The 24,663-nt window shown below is 37.8% G+C and overlaps 1 protein-coding gene across 6 annotated transcripts in view; it reads left to right on the plus strand.

Annotated features, from left to right (window-relative positions):
- The window catches only part of Bre1 (E3 ubiquitin-protein ligase Bre1), a 415,493-nt gene that overhangs the window by 259,033 nt on the left and 131,797 nt on the right, over positions 1-24,663 (plus strand). For all 6 annotated transcript variants that reach the window (XM_090376128.1, XM_090376101.1, XM_090376124.1 and 3 more), the window contains one exon: positions 13,204-13,288. In XM_090376128.1, the coding sequence (XP_090232254.1) occupies positions 13,204-13,288 (85 nt within the window). The remainder of the gene's footprint in view (positions 1-13,203; positions 13,289-24,663) is intronic.

The following is a 24,663-nucleotide window of genomic DNA, read 5'->3' on the forward strand; positions in this document are numbered from 1 at the left end:
GATTGCTGTTAGTTCATGTGAACAAATTTGTGTGTGTGTGTGTGTGTGTGTGTGTGTGTGTGTGTGTGTGTGTGTGTGTGTGTGTGTGTGTGTGTGTGTGTGTGTGTGTGTGTGTGTGTGATATTAGTTAATCTTAATTATCACTTTTTTTTTTTCTTATTTTTAATGCAAGTGAATGGACTTTTTCTGCATCTGTCAAAAAAAAAAAAATCATTCCATGCTTTCTGCAGTGCCAAAAAATGACTCTCTAGTATGATCCAACATGCTACATCTGGTTCTTGTCTTTCCTGCCAGTCAGACTATATCTCTCTTGTTAATTGTATAAGTCCATGGAGTCCTTCAGGGTCTTATACAACTTTTTTCATCCCTTTTAAGCTGTTCTTCATTATGACATCTCAGTACCTTTCACCACTGCATAGTAAATTTGATTTTTGATTGTATCATAATGTATCATAATCCCTAAATCTTTTTCCTTCTAAACTTCACCCCCCCCCCCCCAAGTTTATAATATGTGACTCTTGGATTTCTGTTTCCTGGGTTCAAACTGGTGCATTATAGCCTCAGTTGCTAATGTGCCAATAAAATACAAACAAACAAACAACATCCTGGGTTCAAAACTTTTCATTTTGAAGCAGTAACTTAATGTTGCCATTTTTTTGATTATCTATATCTGCACCAAGTCAATTTGGAGCAACGTGGCCTGATGCTGTTATTTAGCCATATTTCCTATCCTTAAATCATCAATAAACTTTGACAACTTTCCCTGCACTTCCTTGTCTATGTCATTGGACATTTAGAAACAAGTGAGACCCATTCCATTTTGAGGAATATCCATTTATGATTGTTCTCTGACTCATCTTTATTTTGCCAGCCCAATGATTAGGAATCCCAGTTTTTTCCAGTTTATATAACTTTCACAAGGAACTATATCAAAAACTTTACTGAATTCAAAGTAAATATCCAAGTTGTTCATTTGTCTTACATATTTATTGTAATAATTAACTAGATTGATCAGGCAAACTAGTTTGTCTTCATAGTTCAGTTCTGCAAGCCATTAAGGATACCATTCTTATTGAGATGGCCCCACTCTTTTATCCTCGGGATCATGTCAGTGGGTTATAAAGCAATTCATCATATGATAGTTCAGGACATCACAGTTAGTAGTATTAGTAGTAGTACTGGAGGCATGTGATGCAAGAAAGCAAGTGTATTATGAGCTTATGTAGCATCAGCCAAAAAAAAAAAAACAATTTCGCACATCCATTCCCTCTAAAAGTTTGTCCAGTTCCGCCTTGAATTTATTTAAGCTATCAACTTACACAACAACAGATGGAAGTTTGTTCCAGCAATTAACCACCCACTGGCTAAAGGCAAATTTCCGCACATCTATTCTACAACTGTCTTTCCTCAATTTGAATTTATGCCCCCTCAGATTGGTAATCTGAGTAAGTGAAAGAATCCCATCAGAATTCTGTGTGCTCAACCCATTTGGGCCTTATACACCTCACAGGTGCCTAGTCTCCAGCTGCTGCAATTTCTGTAAAAAACAATTCAGTGCAAAACAGTTTGGTCTACGAGATAATTTGGTGTATGAAAGTTGAGCACGTGCTACAATTGGGTGACTACAACAATTCATTGTGTCACATACAGACTAGAAATTAAGAAAATCAGTGAAGTAAAAGGTTTGGGAAACCAAGAGATATTTTGGTTACTTAGACAGGAGGAGCACAGAAATTTAGGAAATAAAAGAAAAAAGAAAAGAATTTATTTATTTTTTTTAATCAGTTTATTTGGTGTAAAGGTATTTTATCTGATGTTCGTAGGAAGGTTGGAAAGTCTATCCATATTGTGACAATTTTACCTGTATATCATATTGTAAAGGCATGTACTCAACCAGTCCATGCTGCTATTGACAACCTTTATACTGGAATGAATGCATGGTTTGTTTTTTGGAAGTGGGAGGATAGTTATCTACTTGGCCGATTTTAATGAAATTTACGAAGGCTTGACATGTCTTTCAAAAAGAGTGAAATATAAAATTTCATAAAAATCTATCCACCAAAAGTTGCATTATTATATGTGAATGGACAGACATGATTGAGGGTAAATGTTTTTAGATAATTGTTCAAAATTTGTTTGAAAATTTGTGATGCCAATTATCAATACAGAATGGAGATGCTCATCTACTATTCTCTTTCTTTTTAAATATTTATTTGATTTCAGGCATGAAACAAGTTGCTTGCAAACATATTGATCCAAACGAAGTAGCCATTTTCATGGCATTTTCTTTTATTAGTGGAAAAGCTTCAGATAGAGCCTTGTAGAATTCAAGTAGTTTATTTTTGTAGTCCATCTACTTATTTTTGAACCATGTTTTGTCTTGAAGATCAATAAGTTCAAATTGCAAGCTAGGATTGTAGTTCTCAGCCATAGAAGTAAATGGATTCTCAAACAAGCTTATGTCATAGGATCTCATATCAGCAAATCGACTTTCAAACTCATTAAAAACACTAACTGTAATAATGAGAGGCACAGATTCTTTGGAAATCTGTTTCTCCTTTAGCTCAGTACAACATTCAAAGTGAACAAATTGCCTTGCTCAATTTGGAATTTAAATTGGTGTAAATTGGTCTCTGATTTAATGTCACCATACAAATTAGAGACCAATTTCCTTTTTATTGTAGTTTAAATTAAGAGCATTTAAAGACTAGAAATGTCTGTAAGAATTGCAAGATCAAACAGCCACTCCATATTTGATAGTTGTTTTATTGGTTTCCCTTTTTCTGTCATAAGAACCAAGTCAAGGACATTAGAACCTCTTGTACTTTCTCTGACATGTTGGAATGAACAAGTCATCCAGATTGCTCAGAAATCTGTTTGCCTGGTGTATTGCCTATCCATGATTTTCAGTCTCAAAGATTTAGATTGAAGTCACCCATAATGAGGCGGTCATGCGTGGCTTTTCCATTCAAGTTGCCTATAGAGCCCAAGAAATACCTCGATCCACTATAGCTCCCCCATAAATTTAAACCATTACTTTTTCCTTTGATCACAGAAATCTCTGGCAATACCCTATTTTATGATATTGTACCTATTACTTGCTTTTGCATTCTGCACTGCCAACTTTTTGTGCCATTTGGATTCATTGTGAGAGAAAGTTCAAGAATATTAGAACTTCAGAGTCCCTTTTACAAGGGAGTGATTAAAAAAAAAAAAAAGCATTGAATCTAATTTTACCACACACACAATAGAATAATGATGTCCAGTAATTTCTGAAAATCAACAAAAAAGCCCAAACATGGATAACATGTCCACAAAGAAAATAGTGGAGAAGCAGTAAGCCAGTGTTAAATTCCATTTCCTGTTGAACAAAACACCCACAGAAGCATTCGAACTTTTGCAGAAAGCCTACAGAGAATCTGGTGCAGTCTGATTTCCTGTATTTAAACAGCATATGCAATTCGTCAGCTCCAACTGATGTCCCTATTAGCACACCAAAAAAATTCATCCAGGTGAATTTTTACAGTCAGCAAAGTTGTAGACGTATTAGGTTATAGGAGCATACAAAGCATTTTGAAACAACATTTAGGAATAGCATGTGATTCACATTGGGTCCCTTGACCGCTTATTCTTGATTAAACCAAGTTAGAGTTGCCTCTGTTTGCTTCAGAAAAATATACCATAGTCAAAAAAATTATTAGTAGCAAGTGACGCAAGAAAGTAAGCTTTTTTCTTCTTTTTTTTTTTTTAATGAAAACCCCAAACACAAGAGGTATTAGAACCTATAGTACTTAGTACCATGCTTGAGTTGGAGGTTGAGAATACCAGAGAAGATATTTGTTGCCATTACACTTGAACTTCTGTAGACTGTGATTTTCAGGAAATACGTATGAAGGAAGGTTGTTCCAAAAAACAGCAGCTGAATGAAGAATAAACGAGGAAGATGAAAAGTTGGTTCTGTGAGTTTGAAGTTGGACAGTAAATGGATGTTGGTTGGTGGCGGCACGTGTTCAGAATGTTTTGAAAGACAGAGCGGGAATTATGGAATCCAATTCTGAGAAACAGTGCCCATGGAAGTATCTGTAGAAAAGGCATGCAGCAGAAGCAGTGCATCTATGAGACAGTGAGTGTAGAGACTCTGTTAAAGATGAGTCATTAATTAACCTAACTGCCCTCTGCTGAATGGAATCTAGAAGCCTGAGAGAGAGGTTTTCGGAGCACCACCCCAGATGTGAGACCCAATATTTCATGTAGGGCGGATTTGCAATTTGTACAGAGTGAACAACTGTTTGGAAGAAAACTAAAGGCGAGAGCAAAAGAGAAAACCAAGTTTTTTAGATGCAGAGGAAGCAATATTTGTAATGTGTTTGTGCCAAGAGAGATTACAATTCAGCGTAATCCCCAAAACAGATATATCAACTTGCCTAGAAATTGGAGTGGCACCATAGATAAGCATAGGAGCAGAAGAATCCTTTTTGCGAGATATAAGACAAGACTGAGTTTTAGAGGGATTGAAATCAACTAAGTTGTCTTTTCTCCACTGGAGAATTACCTGGAGATCAGCATTTAAGGAATTGGTAACAGATTTTCGAGAAGTTGAAGCTGATTGAACAGGGCAAGGTTCCTCAAAATGGAAAGTGGAATGCAATGTGCTATCATCGGCAAAACTATGGATAGGATTTCCAGTCAATGGAAAAAGGTCATTAATATATAAGAGGAAAAGATTGGGGGAAAGAACTGAACCTTGGGGGACACCAGCATTAGTGGAGAAGTTAGAAGACAGAGAGCCATCTACCATCACCCTCAGTGAGCGATTAGAGAGAAAACTGGATAACCAATTACAAGAAACAGTTGGAAAACAGTAAGATGGAAGCTTGTTTAGAAGACTTTTATGGCAAACAAGGGCAAAAGCCTTTGAGATGTCTAGAGCAACTGCTTGTGTTTCACCAAACTTTTCCATTGAATTTGTACATAAATAGGTAACATAAGACAGAATATCACGAGTGGATCAACACTGACGGAGTCCATACTGGCAATCGTTGATCAGATGGAAGGTTTCTGGGTAGTTTAAGAGTGCCGGTTAATTGATTTCTCCATTACTTTAGAAAAAGTAATGGAGAAATCAATTCACAATTAATCAATTTATGTGAAGATTGGCATTTAAGGAATTGGTAGCAGATTTTCGAGAAGTTGAAGCTGATTGTGCAACACAATAATTGGATGGGAGGGATTTGTCACCCTTTTTAGGAATTGACTGGATATGAGCAAATTTTATTTTTTTTTTATGTGAACCCCAAACACGAGAAGTACTTAGTACCATGCTTGGGTTGAAGGTTGAGAAGACAAAAGAAGATATTTGTTGACATTCGACTTGAACTTCTGTAGATTGTAATTTTCAGAAATACGTATGAAGGAAGGTTGTTCCATAAAACGGCAGTTGAATGAATAAATGAGAAAGATGAAAAGTTGGTTCTGTGGGTTTGAAGTTGGACAGTAAATAGATGTTGGCTGGTGGCGGCACGTGTTCGGACTGTTTTGAAAGAGAGAGCGGGAATTATAGAAGCCAATGGAAGTATCTGTAGAAGAGGCATGCAGCAGAAACAGTACGTCTATAAGAAAGCGAGTGGAGAGACTCTGTTAGAGATGAATCATTAATTAACCTAACTGCCTGCTTCTGAATGGAATCAAGAAGCCTGAGAGAGGTTTTGGGGGCACCACCCCAGATGCGGGAACAATAATCCATAGCAGGGCAGATTTGCGATTTATACACAGTGAGCAGCTGTTTGGAAGAAAAGTAACATCGAGAACGAGAGAGAAAACCAAGTTTTTTAGATGCAGAGGAAGCAATATTTGTAATGTGCTTGTGCCAAGAGAGATTAGAAGTCAGGGTAATCCCCAAAAGAGATATATCATTTTGCCTAGAAATCGGAATGTCACTAAAGATAAGCATAGCAGCAGAAGAATCCTTTTTGCGAGATATAAGACAAGACTGAGTTTTAGAAGGTTTGAAATCAACTAAGTTTTCCTATCCCCACTGGAGAATTACCTTAAGATTGGCATTTAAGGAATTGGTAGCAGATTTTCGAGAAGTTGAAGCTGATTAAGCAGGACAAGGTTTCTCAAAATGGAAAGTGGAATGCAATGTGCTATCATAGGCAAAACTATGGATAGGATTTCCAGTCAATGGAAGAAGGTCATTAATATACAAGAGGAAAAGAGTGGGGGAAAGAACTGAAGCTTGGGGGACACCACTATTAGTGGAGAAGTTAGAAGACAGAGAGCCATCTACTATCACTCTCAGTGAGCGATCAGAGAGAAAACTGAATAACCAATTACTAAAAACAGTTGGCAAACCAAAGATGGAAACTTGTTTAGAAGACCTTTATACCAAACACGATCAAAAGCCTTTTTAGCATTAGCATTAGTAGAGGCATTTGATGCAAGAAAGCAAGCTTATACAGCATCAGCCAAAAAAAAAAAAAAAAAAACCACTTCACCCCTCTGTTCATTCAAGATACCTGTCCAGCTGAGCCTTAAACTTATTTAGGCTATCAACTTCCACGACAAGGGATGGAAGTCTGTTCCACCAACCAACCACCCGCTGGCTAAAGGCATATTTCCACACGTCTATCCTACATCTGTCTTTCTTCGATTTGAATTTATGCCCTCTCAGGTGATTATTCTGAGCAACAGGAAGAATCCCATCAGCATTGAGCATGCTCAAACCATTCAAGGCTTTATACCCCTCTATCAGATCACCTCGCTGGTGCCTAGTCTCCAGACACTGTAATTTGCAAAACTTAAGCCTTTCTTCATAAGAGCACCCCTTTGTTCCATTCACTAATCTTGTTGCCCTTCTCTGTACTCGTTCCAGCAGCTCTACATCGTTCTTGAAATGAGGCCTCCAGACCTGTATACAGTACTCTAGGTGTGGCCTGGCCATTGCCTTATACAAGGGAATAATCACCTCCTTATCCCTGCTAGAAAAATTCCTATATATCATTGACAATACACCATGAGCTACTCTTGCAGCCCGTCTACACTGCTCAGAGAACTTCATATCTGCCTGCACAACCACCCCCAGGTCCCTTTTATTCTCTACCACTGTCAGTGTAGTACCACAGAGTTGATACATTGCTCTGGGGTTGCTGTTTCCCATCTGTAGTACTTTACATTTGTCAATGTTAAACTTCGTTTGCCACCTCTCAGCCCATCTGCTCAAACTTTCCAGATCCTGTTGCAGCAGCATAGTGTCAGTAGTGTCCTTGACAACCCTGCCTACCTTTGTATTGTCTGCAAACTTCGACATTAAGCTTGATATACCATCATCAATATCATTTATAAATACAGAAAACAATAATGGACCCAACACTGAGCACTGAGAGACTCCACTAATAACATTAGTCCACGACGAGCAGTGTCCATTGATTACCACTCTCTGTCTTCTCCCCCTCAGCCACCCCTTTATCCACAGTAGCAATTTGCCTCCAATGCCACACTGCTCCAATTTGTGCAGCAGTCTTCCATGTGCAACAGTATCAAAAGCCATTCTAAGATCCAAGTATATAATATCAAAGTTATTCCCTGCATCCAGTTCCTTTGTGATTGCATCATAGTATCCAATCAAGTTGGTCAGGCAAGACTTCCCCTTAACAAAACCATGCTGTGTCCGAGCTATAACTGAAGTCTTGTCTAAATGATCCTGCAGTGCTTCTTTAACTAGTGCCTCCATTAATTTTCCGGGAACAGAAGTTAAACTCACAGGTCTATAATTACTTGTGTCAGCCTTTGATCCTCCCTTGTGAATTGGGGTCACCTTTGCGCATCTCCAGTCTGTGGGTACCTCCCCTGAGTCCAAGGAAGCTCTCATAATTATGGCTAAGGGTTTGCTTACTTCCTCTGCTGCCTCCTTTAATGTAACTGGATAGATCCCATCCACCCCGGGTGCCTTTCTTGTGTTTATCTTCAACAATTTCTCCTCCACTTTACTCTCAGTTATTACAAGATTCTCTAGCTCACTGCTAGAGTTGAATACACCTCTGGCTTTCCCCTCGCTAAATAACTCCTCATGTGTGAATGTCAATGCAAAATATTCATTTAGTTTGTTAGCTGCCTGAGCAGGATCATCAACAGTTGACCCATCGATATCAAGTGGACCAATCTGATTCATCCCCTTCCTTCTAGAGTTTACATAAGTAAAGAACTCTTTGCTGTTTTTCTTTGCATCCCTTGCCAAAGATTTCTCGTAATCTGCCTTCGCCTGCCTAACCTCCTTGGTAACTTGGTTACAGATCAACTTGTATCTATCATAGGCTTCTGTGTCATGTGTTAATTTGTATGTATCCCATGCATGTTTCTTCTCTGTCATATGCCTCATTAGTTCATCTGACATCCATTTAGGCCTAAACCTTGAACAATATTTCTTAGTTGGTATGTAAAGCCTAGTAGCTTCCAAGATAAGTTCTTTGAATGCTTCCCATTTTGCATTTGCTGTTGGTAACATCATCAGTTGGTCCCACTGTATAGAATTTAAATACTGTCTCAGTCCATCATAGTCGCCTTTACGAAAGCAATAACCCTTCCCTGTCCCCCTAATGGTAGTTACCTCTTTGAGTAAATCCCACTTCAGCACACTGTGATCACTGCCACCTAGTGGTTCATTTATCTGCAGATTCTTAATGCATGAATAATCACTGCTGATAATCAAATCAAGAGTATTCCTCCCTCTAGTTGCCTCCCAAACATGCTGATGTAGAAAACAATCATCCAATAAATCCACAAAAGCCTTGCTAGCGTGTGAGTGACCAGCCCCCAAATTCCAGTCAATATCTGGGAAATTAAAATCTCCCATTATAAGAATCTCTGATTTACTGGCCCACTCTTTCCCTGTACAGTTTCTTATTATACTCATCAGAGTCATTAGGCCTATAGCACACTCCTACTCTCAATTTTATCTCCCAATGCTTATGTCACACCAAACTGACTCGACACTGCACTGTCCAGCGATGTCCACTGGCTTCACTTCCTTGGATTTTATGTATTTCTTAACTAATAGCATAACCCCTCCTCCCTTCCTATCCAGTCTATCCTTTCTGTAGACGTTGTACTCCCCAAATTCCAGTTCTGCATTCCTTATGTCTGTGTGACACCACGTCTCTGATATCCCAACAATATCTGCCTTTGATGTTTTGAGCAATACCTCAAATTCATCAAATTTATTTACTAAACTCCTAGCATTGGTGTACACGCAAGTATACATGCACCTGTTTCTATTCTTAGCTACCCTAACACAACCCATGTGTTTTCTTGTACCGCAATGACTCCCAGCAGTCTCTGAAATATCCTGCATCTTGTTTTTCAGACTTCTGCTCATTCCGATTCTCAATTCCTTTGAGATGTCAAGAGCAACTACTTGTGTTTCACTGAACCTTTCCATTGAATTAGTCCATAAATGGGTAACATAAGCCAGAATATCACCAGTGGATCGACACTGATGGAATCCATACTGGCGATCATTGATCAAACGGAAGGTTTGTAGGTAGTTTAAGAATTGGCGGTTAATTGATTTCTCCATTACTTTAGAAAGAGTAGAAGTAATTGCAATGGGACGATAATTGGATGGGAGGGATTTGTCACTCTTTTTAGGAACTGGCTGGATATGAGCAAATTTCCAAGCAGAAGGAAAAACACCTTTGGAATAAGAAAGTGAAAAAAGGCGGCAAAGAATAGGAGTAAGTTCAGGAGCACAGGTTTTGAGAACAGTGGAGAAATACCAACAGGACCTGGAGCTTTCTTAGCATTCTGATATCCTTTTGACGGAAGACCACAGGAGGCATTGAATGGAGCGTGTTGGGAATGGTGGGAGGTGTTTTACCAAGATCATTAATACATGAGTTGGAAGAAAAATGGGATGCTAGCAGGTCAGCTTTATCCTTGGCTGAAGTGATAACAGAACCATCTGGTGTGGACAGAGGTGGGAGCAGAGATGGGCAAAAGTTGCGGCCATTAGCTTTGGCAAGAGACCAGAATGCTCAGTTACCATTAGGGCAAGAAGCAAGTTTTCTACTCTTAGCCTGTTCAAACTCTAGTTTGGACTGATTGATAACTGCTTTACAATTGTTGCGAGCTTTGGTGTATGCAGAAAATGAAACTGAAGAATTAGAAACAAGCCAATTACGATATGCAACATTCTTCTCTCCAATAGCCTTAGCACATTTATTGGAAAACCAAGGTTTAGATAAAGGACGAGATTTTAAAGTGGAGTGTGGGATAAAGGATTCCATTCCTGCAAGAATAATTTCACTGACACGATCTGAGCAAACATTGACATCAGAAGTTTTGAAACAGTAATCCGACCAAGGAAAAGAAGAAAAGACGTCTCGCAGGTCATCCCATTTTGCATTCTTGTAATGGCAAACAACACAAGGTTGGGAATAGCCATGAGATAAAGGTTCCATTGGAGAAGAGACAATCACCAAGTTGTGATCTGAAGTGCCTAAAGGACCTCTCACTTCGACTGTATACTTAGAAGGATTGTTTGTGAGAAAATGATCAAGCGTATTGGCTGTATGATTAGGATTGTCCGGTATTCTTGTAGGTAAATGAACAATCTGTGCTAAGTCATTAGTAATTGCAAAAGCCTCAACATCTCGACCTGCTGGGTCGGTGTGACTAGAAAACGGAAGCCAGCTGGAGTTGTGAACATTAAAATCACCAAGGAAAATTACCTCACTGTTAGGACAGTTGGACTGGAGAAAGTCAAGTTGCAAAGAGAGGAAGTCAAAGAGCTCCAAGTGATTAGTGGAGTTGAGAGAACGGTAGAGACAACAGATGAATTTGACACAATTGGGTAGAGAGATTTTGAGCCAGAGAAGAACAAAGAGAGGAGATTCCAAATTGCCAAGTCTCTAACAGGGAATATCAGAAAGGACATATGTACAAGTACCACCTTTGAGGCGAAAGGAATCATACAGCGAATAATTTGGGCATCATGAATCTGGACCCCATCTGCAAACCCAAACTAAAAAAATTCCACAGCGACCTTCATGGAAAGGAGTCCACAGCATTCACTGCAAGTAATGGATAGCTAATATGTTTTAAAATGACGGCATAGAATAACCAAAATGGCTATATCAGGTGAAATATGTTCAGCCGATGATGAAGCTGCATGATCTTACCCTGCCCAGCTTCAGAAAATAGTTGAAGCTTGTGGCTATACTGCAGAGCAGGTATATAACTATGATGAAACTGAACTTTATTCAATATTACCCAATTCCACTTTGGCATGTAAGAACGACATTCAAAGAACACATGGCTTCAAGCAAATAAAAGAAAAAGTAAGACCATACTTTTCTGTGTAAATTAAACAGGAAATCAGAAACTGAAGCCACTTTGCGTAGGAAGGTTTAAACTGCCACAGTGCTTCCCTCATGTGAACGTGGCCTCTATGCTATTTACCTATGACTTTAGCAAAAATGAATGGATGACTACCAGTATTTTTGAAAACTGGTTTCATAAGCAATTTGTACCTGATGTATGTAAACACTTATGGTAACAAGGGCTGGATACCAAAGCTCTCGTGCTGCTGGATAACTGTGCTATCCATCTTCCTGTCGATAACCTAATAAGCAAAGATGGTAAAATCCGAGTGAGCTACTTACTGAAAAACACCATATCAAAGATACTGCCTCTGGATCGAGGAATTATATCACTGAATTATATACAGCGAGTAATCACTAGTAAGGATTCTGTTACGTCATTTTAAAGAAGCGGAACTTAAAGGAAGTTTTTTACATTGTTGGCGAAGCATGTGAAACAGTGGCAAAAAGGGGTATATCAAAATGTTGGAGAAACGTATTGGGTGCAAGTCAGATCCCGGATAACTCCCCAGTAGCCAGTGACAGTGATGCAGAGAATGACTTTGAGGGCTTTATAGAGGAAGATGTTGCTGCTGCTGACCAGTTCTCTTGGAAAAATACACTAACAAAGGCCTGAGAGAATAAGATGTGGCCAATACCGAGTGAGTACTGGCACAGTTTGTCGATAGAGAAGAGGGGCCACAATAGAATGTTGGATAGATGGGGACAACAACTGTCCTACATATGAGCACATGACTGACTCAGAAATAATCAAAAATATTACATGAAACAGTAGTCAACCCTTGATTGTTTTTTTTTTTTAAAAAATTAAAGACTTGAAAGTAATGACTAAAATATGCAAAAGTTTGTTTGCTAATATCTACTTATTTGAAAGGATACAGAGTGCATTATGTTTTCCTTTTTCTCCCGAATTTTTCAACTGTTTTTTTTTAATTTCAAAACATGACCGTAACAGTCAGTACAACCACGTGGAAAAGCAGTTTTTGTTTTTATGACAAAAGGTGTGTGTTTATTGTATTTATATATATTTAACAACATGAATATTGGCTTTTTTAAAATACTTTATTGTACAGTGCATCAATAAAAGATTGAAACACCGTAATTGCACATTATTTCAATTATTATTCTTTGTGTGATTTTTTTTAGACGTAATATTGCAATTAGTGCAACAAAAAAAGAGACAATCAAAATTGATAGTATGTATGAAGTTTGAATGCTAAAAAATGGCTAGAATTTTTTGTGATCCGCTTATGTCACGATGTGATTCTTTGGACTCTGAGCATCGCATTGTAACAGGTTTCACCTGTACCCTCATTCCTTTTTACCTTGTAACAGATTTCACCTGTACCCTCATTACATGGTGTATTTTTATATTCATAGAAGTGCTCTTATTTAGTTAGTCAAAAATGCTTTGCAGGTTATTACTCTTTATTTATTGGCCATATTATAGTTTGACTGCTTAAAAGTGGACTCGAAGGATGTGGCTTATATAGAAGAAATTGCTAAAGGTAAGTACGTTATTAACAAGTTCGGTGACACGTTTGTTTACATTCAGTTTAGATTCTGCACATGAATGGTAAAGGCTTTTCTTGCCATTGCTACAGAACATCCTTGTAATTCCAATGTGGCATCTATTCATGCTTTGTTGTCATACCGTGGAAGTTCTTTTCTAAGCATTCCTGCTTTAAATTTACTTTTGCTTTTGGTGTAACATATTTAAACTGTTAAGAATAGCTTCCTGTTAATAAACAAAATAGTATAATATATAATTTTTTTCTTTAAAAATTTTAATTATATTAATGATCTATTTTTTTTACCATCTCAGAAAGGCTCAAGAAGCCCAGAGAGAACTAAAGTTGCTTTTGGATATGTATAAAGGAGCTCCAAAGGAACAAAGAGACAAAGCACAGGTTAGGAGCTTAATGTCTGAAGCGTGTGTATATATATACTGGCAAAAACATTACAAACCTCACCTGTAGTGTGCCTTTACATTGTTGCAAATAAAACGAGAGTAAAGGATAATATGAACATGATGCAAATATGCACACCCCAGATACTGCTTGATAAAAGGAGACTTGTGGTGTCTGTGTATTCTGTTTCTGGATAGGAAGGAAGAATGATATACAAGAGTTATGGAAGGAAGGGTTTAATTGTTGATGGTGCCATTTCATGTAACAGTTTCACAAAAAAATTGTAGTTACCATAAGGTCATCTTGAATATATACTAATGTCTTAGAACAAGTAAACAAAGCACTTATTGGGTGAAGAAATTCTGACAAACAGCACCAACTGTTTCAGCATGAAACTACAGATGATTAGTTAAGGTTAATAGCAGGCTGCTAAAATATACTGAAATGTCCGTTTACATGACAATGACATTTATGTATAACGTAACAGCCTACCAATTTTTAACCATGATAATGGTATCCCCACTCAAACCATATAAACTGAACTGTGTTACTTGGTATTTGACCCACAGACTCATTGTAGTAATAATATTTGATAAAGATGGTGGTTCAAATCACTCAGTCAACCATAGACAATGGGAAAAAAGTAATCTGCCCAATCCTGCTATACGCTTATACACTTCTCCATGGAAAATGTTCAAATGTTAAACCATGGAGCCATGTGACGGGGGAGACATAGATCAAACTTTCTGGATAACAATACCACTTTATCATGGCAGATGTTTGTAAATGATCCAAGAAATGTAAAGTGGGGCATCTTTGGTGGCCTGAGCAGTTATCAAATCAAACACTTATAGTGAAATGGTATATAGTTGCAGAATTCTTTGTTATCAACAACACCAGAACTGTTTATGTTATGGTATATGTAAACTATCATTGGCATGCACACAAGATCACTCGCTACTCTGATACTGTGGCAAGATTTCTAATATTTTGCCAGTGTATGTATTTATATATATTTTGTGTTTAATTTGTTAGTCTTTTTTTAAGAATTCCGCATTGAACTACTATGATACCAAAATGAATTAGTGCTGTATTTTGAGCTCTTGAATTAATTAATTCAGGGGCTCAAATACAGCACTTAATTAATTTTAAAAAATTAACTAATACTTAGTTGATAAGTTTTACTGATTACTAATGAAACTATCTTGTACTCTTAATTTGCCTATGGTAGTAGATCGTTTAAACTGTTTATTAAACAAAAAGAATATCCGTCTTAAGGCAGAAGTGGAGTGCTTGCACCCCCATAGAGAAATGGCTGAACCTCCATGGTGCTAGACAATTCTTACTTTTCTTAACAGTGGCCTGAAGTGGCAAAACCATATTTTTCAAATATGGTTTTACCACTATGACTTTCTCATATCTACCATATAGTATAACTAGTATACTTACTACCATTTGATGTTATGGCTGGGACTGTGCTGTGATCCAATATTCTTCACATTTCAAGGGTATAATTTCAGAATGGTATCATAACTGTAGCACTAGATAGTACATTGGACCAAACTAATTCATAATCTTCAGGAAGCTTCTGAATCAGCTAAGGAATCATCTTACTGCCAGCTTTTTATTGGAAGGAGCTGAAGTTTTCTTTCTGATGTAACCACAAATATATCTATAGTCTTTTAAACTCCACATTATTTTTATAATGGAATCTCAGCTGTCAAATTTCTTAACTGTTCATCTCGCTTGTTGAAATCACACACACACACACACACTGATTTTGAACCCCCCCCCCTCTCTCTCTCTCTCTCTCTCTCTCTCTCTCTCTCTCTCTCTCTCTCTCTCTCTCTCACACACACACACACGCACACACACTTCATTCCATTCCATTTTTTACCTTCGCTGCTTTTTAAGGTATTTTTAGTGAGGCTGAAGCCTTTGCAATCACTAATGATGTTATACAAATTTGCTTGTTTACTAACTAGTGTTACTAAATATGTTTACTAAATATGTGGCAATCAGCCTTATTAAATAGCATACCTTAAATTCCAAACAATAGTATACATCACCAACAACCCATCAAAGTATAGTTAATATCACTTATCTTTTTTAGGTACTTCATGTCGCAACTCAAGAATGATCTCATCTACACAGAAAAAGAGATCATTCCCAGTTTAAAACAAAGCTTAGTAACGTTTGAGTTACCTAATTTCATCTTCCCTTGCCATCTCAAGGAAGAGAGATATCATTAATAGAATTACCAAGAAACAGTGTCAAAGCTTTTACTATCAATAAAAAAACTGATGAAATTACTGCATTTCTCCCCCAATAAATAAGAGATAGCATTTACAAACCAAACTAATTACAGAAATATTATCTAGAAATGTAGAATTTGTGCCAGTAAAAAACAAGAATTGAGGAGTACATAAACCACACTTGAAGGAATTTCCAAGTGGCAGACACATCACAAAATTATGGAGGACTATGGTTTGAATATTTTCAACCCTGAGTGTTGTTTGTTTGCATTGCACTTGAAATAAGCTTGCAGAACTATTTTGCATGGTCACTAATGCAGTAATCATGAAAAACATTTCCCTGACAATATGGCAATAAAAAATTGATACAATTAATGGACTTATGTTCACCCTTACTCCCCAATGAAAATGAGATGTTTACAAGCTGCATTGTGGTAAATATCTAAGGAAGGCCCTATGCCTTCCAAAAACAAGAATTCAGTGTATTAACTAGATTTGAAGAGAGAGAATTTCCAACAAAGCAATATGCCCTGCTACCCAATTATGGGGGCACCGTGGCTTTAACATTTTTATTTTTGTTTTTGTTACAGCGGAAATAAAAAAATCTGAACAATCACCGAAAACTTTTCCCAAATGTTTATTATATCCGCATTCATTAGTTTTCCCTTTTTGATTATGTACTGTATAGCTGTTTAATATTCTGGTAATATTTGGTATTAGAGGTATCTAATCACAGCACATGGAACTTTGTTCATGATTGCCACTTTGTACCAATAGTCAAGATTGAAAGTGGTAATGATGCATCACAGTAAGCTCCTAGCTTACAAACATTCAATTTATAAACTTTCTGTCTTGCAAACTTTTCTGCAATTTCATAAAGCCTTCATGTTCTGTGTTTTACATAACTGTACATGCTATTAAATATATCATATTAAAGTATATTTTTTGTTCAAGCACACATCATGAAATTGCGCATTGCCAACAAAAAGTCATTTCTGTTTAGAACAGTTTAATGGGGAAATTATTCTTGTTCATTATTCTTTCTGCAGTCATTTTGCAAGGAGGAACCAGTTTTGTTCCATAAATAAGCAGCTTTCTGATAATTCTTTATTGCAGCTGTGTAAATGTGTGAAGAATTGTAGAAAGGGGGCTTGATGATTAGCTAGTTGTAAGCATAAGCTAGTAAAGTGTTACTTACTTCTGGAATTGAGTATTCTCACTTAAATTGTACAGTAATACTCATTCTTTACACACAGCCCCAAAGCCATTGTGCTAAGCTGCATTGCTTTAGTGATTTTATTTATTTATTTTTTTTTTTCTAACAAAAAACATTATTGTGTACTCATACACTTTGCACCTCAAATGCAATCCACATTTACTGTATGTTGCAATAAAGATATTATTATTTAATATAGTATTGAAAAAAAAAGTTTTGTTGTTATGATATTAAAAAAGTATATCTTACATAAATCTTTTGGTTATCCTAGTTGTCATGCATTTTTGAGAATGGACATTATATATTTTGGAACACGTCCTCTTGTTATTCTATGAGAAAATTGCTTCCGATTTACAAACTACTTTTCACGAACATATCAGTGTAAATGAGGAAGTTACTGTACAGAATATCTGTATAGTTTGAAAAACTAGAAAAACTTTGAAAACTGGCTTATGTCATATCCAGAGCTTGCTGGTTGTATTATATATGATCACAGCGCCTTCGTAGCCAGGTGGGCAGGAGCAGCAGTGCGTAGCACACGCTTCTTGATTAGACCAGGGTTCGAGCCCATGACCACCAAATATGGAGGATGCAGAAAGGTCAGGGAATGACCACCGCATATCCCTGGAGCAATATAGCCTTAGTTGCTAATGCTCCTAAAAGCCAAATAACAACAACAAGCTGCATTCTGAATGAAACATATGATATGCTCCCTTCCCTAGAAAAACTTATTTGCATTAACTTAAGGCAACTGAAGTTGTTTTGATGGTTATGGAGTGCTAATTTCTGATTATTTTTGTTAACAAATTGGCTGCTAGGTGCACTGTGCTAGACTATGTTGCATAATAGAAATGCACGATAATAGCATGTTATTTCAGTCGTTTCATAATACTTGGTAGGTCAAAAGTTTTTTTATTTATTTATTATTTTTTTATTTTTTTTGCAAATTTTTGATTATTTTCATTAACAAATTGGCTGCCACGTGTACTGTGGTAGTCTAGTTGCAAAATAGAAACACACGATAATATCGCTCTCTATTATGTTCATAATACTTGGGTTGTGCAAAGCTAATTAACAGTGTCTTTTCATATGGTGCCAATGAAGTGTCATAAAATTTCAGAAGATACGTGCAAGATTTTTCATGTATTATAAAATCTGAAAAGGTAACATGTTTGCCTTGTGTATATATATATATATGTAGACGTGACTTGCAGACAAATAAGCATAATGACAGCGTGCCATACATAGAATGAAATGCAAAAATAAACATTGCATTTCATGGTGATGATGATATCAAATGTGCCAAATGTTTATTTGCATCTTTTGTCATACAACGTAACCTTCCTCTGAACTGTACTGATCGTGCAGGCACATTGCTCAGAAGTATATTTCACCTTAAGTGAAATAGCAAAAAAAAGAAGGGAAAATATGGCTGTGGAAGAACAAAAAAGAAAAAGGAAGAACACATTCATGTTGTTTGCATGGATAGGGAAAGTAGTAGTGATAGCTCTGAAAAATAGCCTGTTTTTGATTGCTAGAGATGGCAGAAATCAAAGTGATTCCATGCTATAACCCATTATGCTGGCATTTTCTGATAGGGGGAAATAACACAAAAGTCAAATCAAAAACAGCAAGCTCTCAGTACACTAGCATTGGAAAGCGATTCTACAGAATACAACATTGGGCTTCTTCTCCTGAACAACCAGAAAGAATCTGATTCGTTCAAAAAACTTATTGGCACTTAGTTTTCTTATTTGTATGCTGAAAGGACAGCCAGATGCCTTCCTGTAAAAGTCGATGAATACTTGATGGAAATTTACTACTATCTAGAATGAAATGCTAAAAGGAAAGATAGATTTAAACAAATTCAACTGATTCTTTCCACTGAGGCAAAAAAAAAAAAAAAAAAAAAAAGATTTGAAGCATGTGTATGTGGCTGTCGTTGGTTAAATGCATAGTATAACTAGAGTGGTTGTTGTTGTGGTAGTTTCTGGCGCAAGGGCTACTTAGGCCATATTGCGCCTTCCAAATCAATTGATTTTCTATACAAAAAACTGCTTGAGCAGCAGTTAGAAACGGTCATACATTTTTATTTGTTTTAAATAGAAAAAGAATTCAGAGAGATTTGCTCCTTTACCTATTATGCTGTTCAGTGAGAGAAGTTATTGTAAATCTGAAATGAAACTAAAAGACGTTCGTCGGGCATTGTTGAACAAGTTACATTCAAGGAGTGTAGGTTTTACTGTAAGTGGTTGCGAGCAGTGCACACACTGCGGAGGATCGCTTCCTGTGAGTAGATAGAGATGTGTGAGGTGAGTGTGACCTATACAAGTTTAGGCTAAGATTACTTCTTCTTTTCTATTTTCACGAAGGCTAGAAGTCCGTAATTGTGGTTCGGTTTTATTTGAAATAGCTTATTTGTTTGCATTTTCCACAGAAGTGTCCATTGTTCCATAGATGTTCTTCATATATTATGTCTATAATCAGGATATGGGACTAGATCATCTGTTCAGGATATGTTGGAAGGATGCTTTGCAGCATTATCTGCACATTCATTTCCTGGAATACCACTGTGGCCAGGGATCCATGAAAAGATAACAGTTTTCTGATGCTCATGAAGATGCATCAGCTTATGTTTTATGAGCTTTAATAAAGGATTGTTGGGTGGGGAAGTGCTTTTCAAAGCTAAAAGAGCACTCTGTGAATCAGTATATACATTATACTTTTATTTATTGACATCAGTGAGATGTTTTTCAGAGCAAACTTAATGGCATGGAGCTCAGCAGTGAAGTTGCTGCATTCGGTTGGAAGTTAAATTGAAACAGTCGTATTAGGGAAGACGACAGCTGCACCCACTCGATTGTCAGACTTTGAACCATCAGTATAGATCTTGGTAAAGTGGGGGTACTTTTGTGAGTGAGCAAAATGTAGTTGTTGGATGTTAATACTCGCTATAGAACCTTTACCCCATTGCTCAAAATATTCATCAGAAGAAAGTGTGAAGGAACCATGAGGGATCCAGATCGTTTGATTCTCTGGGGGATATTATCAAGCTGAATGTTCCAGCTTTCTGTTAGATTCTGCAGCCTGATACCAGTACGCCAAATTGTTCTAGGTTTTCCACTGAGGATCATGCAACAGTGGCCAAACAGGATGAGTAGGCAGGCTTTTAATTTTAGCTGAGTAGTTCATCAGCAACATCTTTCTTCTGATGCTAAGCGGAGGATCATGAGCCTCAACATAAAGACTTTGAACTGGTGATGTTCTGTATGCACCTAGGGCCACCCTAAGAGAAGAGTGGTGGATGGGCACAAGGCAGGCCAAGGTGCTCTTCCTAGCTGAGTCATAAACAGGTGCTCTGTAGTCTAGCTGAGATTTAATTAGAGATTTATATAAGTGGAGCAGGGTATAACGATTGGCACCCCAAGATGTATTGGAGATGGCCCGGAGTATATTCATTTTCTTTGTGCAAGTGGTTCTTAGATATTTGATGTGCTCCTGGATGTTTAACTTCTTATCAAAAATTGGCCCTAGCAGGTGAATACTGTTCACAGTTGATAGAGGATGATTGGCCAAGTGCAACTCTGGTTCAGGATGCATTCTGCATTTGGTGCAGAAATGTATGGCCGTAGATTTGTGGCTTGACAGTTTGTATCCATTTTGTGCCATCCATAATTCAATGTTATTAATGGATATTTATAGATGCCTTCGATATAGTTTATATTCTGGGAATGGCAGGATATGGTAAAATCATCTGCATAGAGATATGAGTCAACATTGTTTGGAATGCTGCTTGTGATGTTGTTTATTCGTATTGCAAACAGAGTGGCACTAAGAACAGAGCCTTGTGGGACTCCTTGTATGTATGTTTGAGACAAAACCTGCCGGTACCTAACTTGGAAAGAATGGCAGGATATGGTTACAATGTTACTTTATTATAATCACCATTCCACCAGTGATTGTAACATTTTTTTGTCTGTACTGAAGGAAGCTTTGAATAAAATATGGTAAATGGCCTCTCATTTGAATAGAATTGAGATCTTTTAGGATACCATAGCACCATGTGGTATCAAAGGCCTCTATATCGAGGCATATCATGACAAGATGTTGATTTCTGATGAATGTATTTCTTATTAGCATTTGTAGAGGCATATGATGCAAGAAAGCATGCTTATACAGCATCAGCCAAAAAAAAAAAAAAAAAAAAACGCTCCCATTTCACCCCTTCATTCGTTACAACCTGTGCAGCTCAGCCTTAAATTTATTTAGGCTATCAATTTCCACAACAAAGGATGGAAGTCTGTTCCACCAATCAACTACCCTCTAGCTAAAGGCAAACTTCCGCACATCTAGGCGCCTATGTAGACAGGTGGGCAGGAGAAGCAGTGTGTAGCACACGCTTCTTGATTAGACCGGGGTTCGAGCCCGTGCCCACCAAATACGGAGGATGCGCAAAGGTCAGAGAATGACCACTGCATATCCCCTGAGTAATATGGCCTTAGTTGCTAATGCTTCTAAAAACCAAATAACAAACAAACAAACCGCACATCTATCCTACATCTGTCTTTCCTCAATTTGAATTTATGCCCTCTCAGGTGATTATTCTGAGCAAGAGGAAGAATCCCATTAGCATTGGGCATGCTCAAACCATTCAAGGCTTTATACACCTCAATCAGATCACCTCGCAGGTAGGCACCTCAGTAGTCAGGTGGGCAGGAGCAGCAGTGCATAGCACACGCTTCTTGATTAGACCGGGGTTTGAGCCCGTGACCACCAAATATGGAGGATGCGGAAAGGTCAGGGAATGACCACCGCATATTCCTGGAGCAATATGGCCTTAGTTGCTAATGCTCCTAAAAAAAAAAAAAAAAAAATTGTACTCCTAAAAATCAAAAACAACAACAAACCTCGCAGGTGCCTAGTCTCCAGACACTGTAATTTGCAAAATTTAAGCCTTTCTTTGTAAGAGCAACCCTTTGTTCCATTCACTAATCTTGTTGCCCTTCTCTGTACTCATTCGAATGGCTCTACATCCTTCTTAAAATGAGGCTTCCAGACCTGTATACAGCACTCAAGGTGTGGCCTGACCATTGCCTTATACAAGAGGATAATCACCTCCTTATCCCTGTTAGAAAAATTCCTATATATCATTAACAAGACACCATGAGTTACTCTTGCAAGACCGTCTGCACTGCTCAGAAAACTTCATATCTGCCTGCACAATTACCAGGTCCTTTTCGTTCTCTACCACTGTCAGTGTAGTACCACAGAGTTGATACGTTACTCTGGGGTTACTGCTTCCCATATGTAGTACTTTATATTTCTCAATGTTAAACTTCATTTTCCACCTCTCAGCCCACATGCTCAACTTTTCTAGAACCTGTTGCAGCAGCGTACTGTCATTAGTGTCCTTGACAACCCTGCCAACCTTCGTATCATCTGCAAACTTGGACATTAAGCTTGATATATCATCATCAGTATCATTTATAAATACAGAAAACAACAATGGACCCAACACTGAACCCTGAGGGACTCCACTAATAGCATTAGTCCACGATGAGCAGTGTCCATTGATTATCACTCTGTCTTCTCCCCCTCAACCATCCCTTTATCGATAGCAGCAATTTGCCTCCAATGCCACACTGCTCCAATTTGTTTAGCAGTCTTCCATGTGCAACAGTATCAAAAGCCTTTCTAAGATCCAAATATATGCTATCAAAGTTATTCCCTGCATCCAGTTCCTTTGTGACCATATCATAGTATTCAATCAAATTGGTCAGGCAAGACTTTCCCTTAACAAAACCATGCTGTGTCCAAGCTATAACTGAAGTCTTGTCTAGAGGATCCTGCAATGCTTCTTTAACCAGTGACTCCATTAATTTCCTTGGAACAGAAGTTAAGCTAACAGGACTATAATTACTTGTGTCGCCCTTTGATTCTCCTTTGTGAATTGGGGTCACATTTGCACATCTCCAATCCATGGGTACCTCCCCTGAGTCCAAAGAAGCTCTCATAATTATGGCTAAGGGTTTGCTTACTTCCTTTGCTGCCTCCTTTAATATAACTGAATAGATCCCATCCACCCCAGGTGCCTTTTTTATGTTCATCTTCAACAATTTCTCCTCCACTTTCCTCTCAGTTATTACAAAATCATTTAACTCACCTCTGGCATTCCCCTCCTTGAATAACTCATCATGTGTGAATGTAGAAGCAAAATACTCATTTAGTTTGTTAGCCACCTGAGCAGGATCATCAACAGTTGAACCATCAATATCCAGTGGACCAATCTGATTCGTCCCTTTCCTTCTAGAGTGTTTACATAGGTAAAGAACTCTTTGTTTTTCTTTGCCAAAGATTTTCATCAGTCTTTGCCTGCCTAATCTCCTTTGTGACTTGGTTACAGACCAGCTTATATCTATCATGGCCTGCCATGTCACCCATTAATTTATATGTATCACATGCATTTTTCTTCTCTGCCATGTCTCATTAGTTCATCTGACATTGATTTAGGCCTAAACCTTGAACAATATTTCTTATTTGGTATGTAAAGCCTAGGAGCTTCCAAGATAAATCCTTTGAATGCTTCCCATTTTGAATTTGCTGTCGGTAACATCATCTGTTGGTCCCAATGTATAGAATTTAAATACTGCCTCAGACCACCGTAGTCGCCTTTATGAAAGCAAAAAACCTTTCCCTTTACCCCTGATGGTAGTTACCTCTTTGAGTAAATCCCACTTTAGCACACTGTGATCACTGCCACCTAGTGGTTCCTTTATCTGCAGATTCTTAATGCATGAGAAATCACTACTGATAATCAGATCAAGAGTATTACTCCCTCTAGTTGGCGGCCCTGAGTGCCAAGCCTAGTGATTCGAGCGACCTTTCAGCGAATTTTCTTGCATGCCAATTATTATAAAGAGCTTATTTTTTGTGTGAGTTTTTGAAATCACCTTAAACTACTACTACATATATTAATAACATTTAGCACATTAAAACTTACTAATACAGAAAGGAAAGTCAACTTTCTTTATATTAATCACTTTCTAATCCCCTTTTTTCCCCTGCTTGGTCACTAGGTGGCATCGCTCCTGCCTCCACTTGGCGGGGCTGGAAACCCCGCCAAGTGGAGGCAGTCAACTCAAGAACATGAAGAAATTTGGGCAAACATGGCCAAAAGGCAAAAAAACGATATATATGAGATACCCGCTCCAAAGTATCTTATCATTCATTCTACAGGCGAACAGTCCACTGGAAAATTATCCCCTTTTCTGATACAAAAATGTGTGGAAAGCATAGCTGGAACTCCAAAAGCAGTAAAAAGATTAAAATCAGGGGACTGATTGAGACAGCCAATATATGACAGTCAGAGCAACTAATGAAAATGTCCACTTTTGGCAGAATCCCAGTATCAATTACACCCCATAATACTTTAAACACCTCGAAAGGAGTAATCTCTGAACGGGATCTCCTCACTATAACAGAAGAAGAAATATTACAAGAAATTGAAAACCCAAGGAGTCATTCATGTTAAAAAAATAACGGTCAAAAAAGAAGGAATAATCATCCAGACCAGAAATATCATTTTAACTTTCAACACTCCAAGTCCACCACAGCAAGTGAAAGCAGGATACTTGCTTTGTCAAATCCGACCCTACACACCAAATCCTATTCGATGCTTTAAATGTCAAAAATACGGACATTCACAAACAACATGCAGAGGAACGGCAATATGTGCCAAATGTGGTTCCCGAGAATACACCAATCAAGAATGCACAACCGAGCACCCTAAATGCCCAAACTGTAGTGGAAGCCACACTGCCTACTGTCGAGAATGCGAAAGATGGAAACAGTAAAGAAAAATCCAAAAATACAAAGCAGAACACAAAGTTACATACCAGGAAGCC

The sequence above is a fragment of the Mastigoproctus giganteus genome, chromosome 1 (genome assembly GCF_048544385.1).
Source record: "Mastigoproctus giganteus isolate SK-2022 chromosome 1, ASM4854438v1, whole genome shotgun sequence".
NCBI lineage: Eukaryota > Metazoa > Arthropoda > Arachnida > Uropygi > Thelyphonidae > Mastigoproctus > Mastigoproctus giganteus.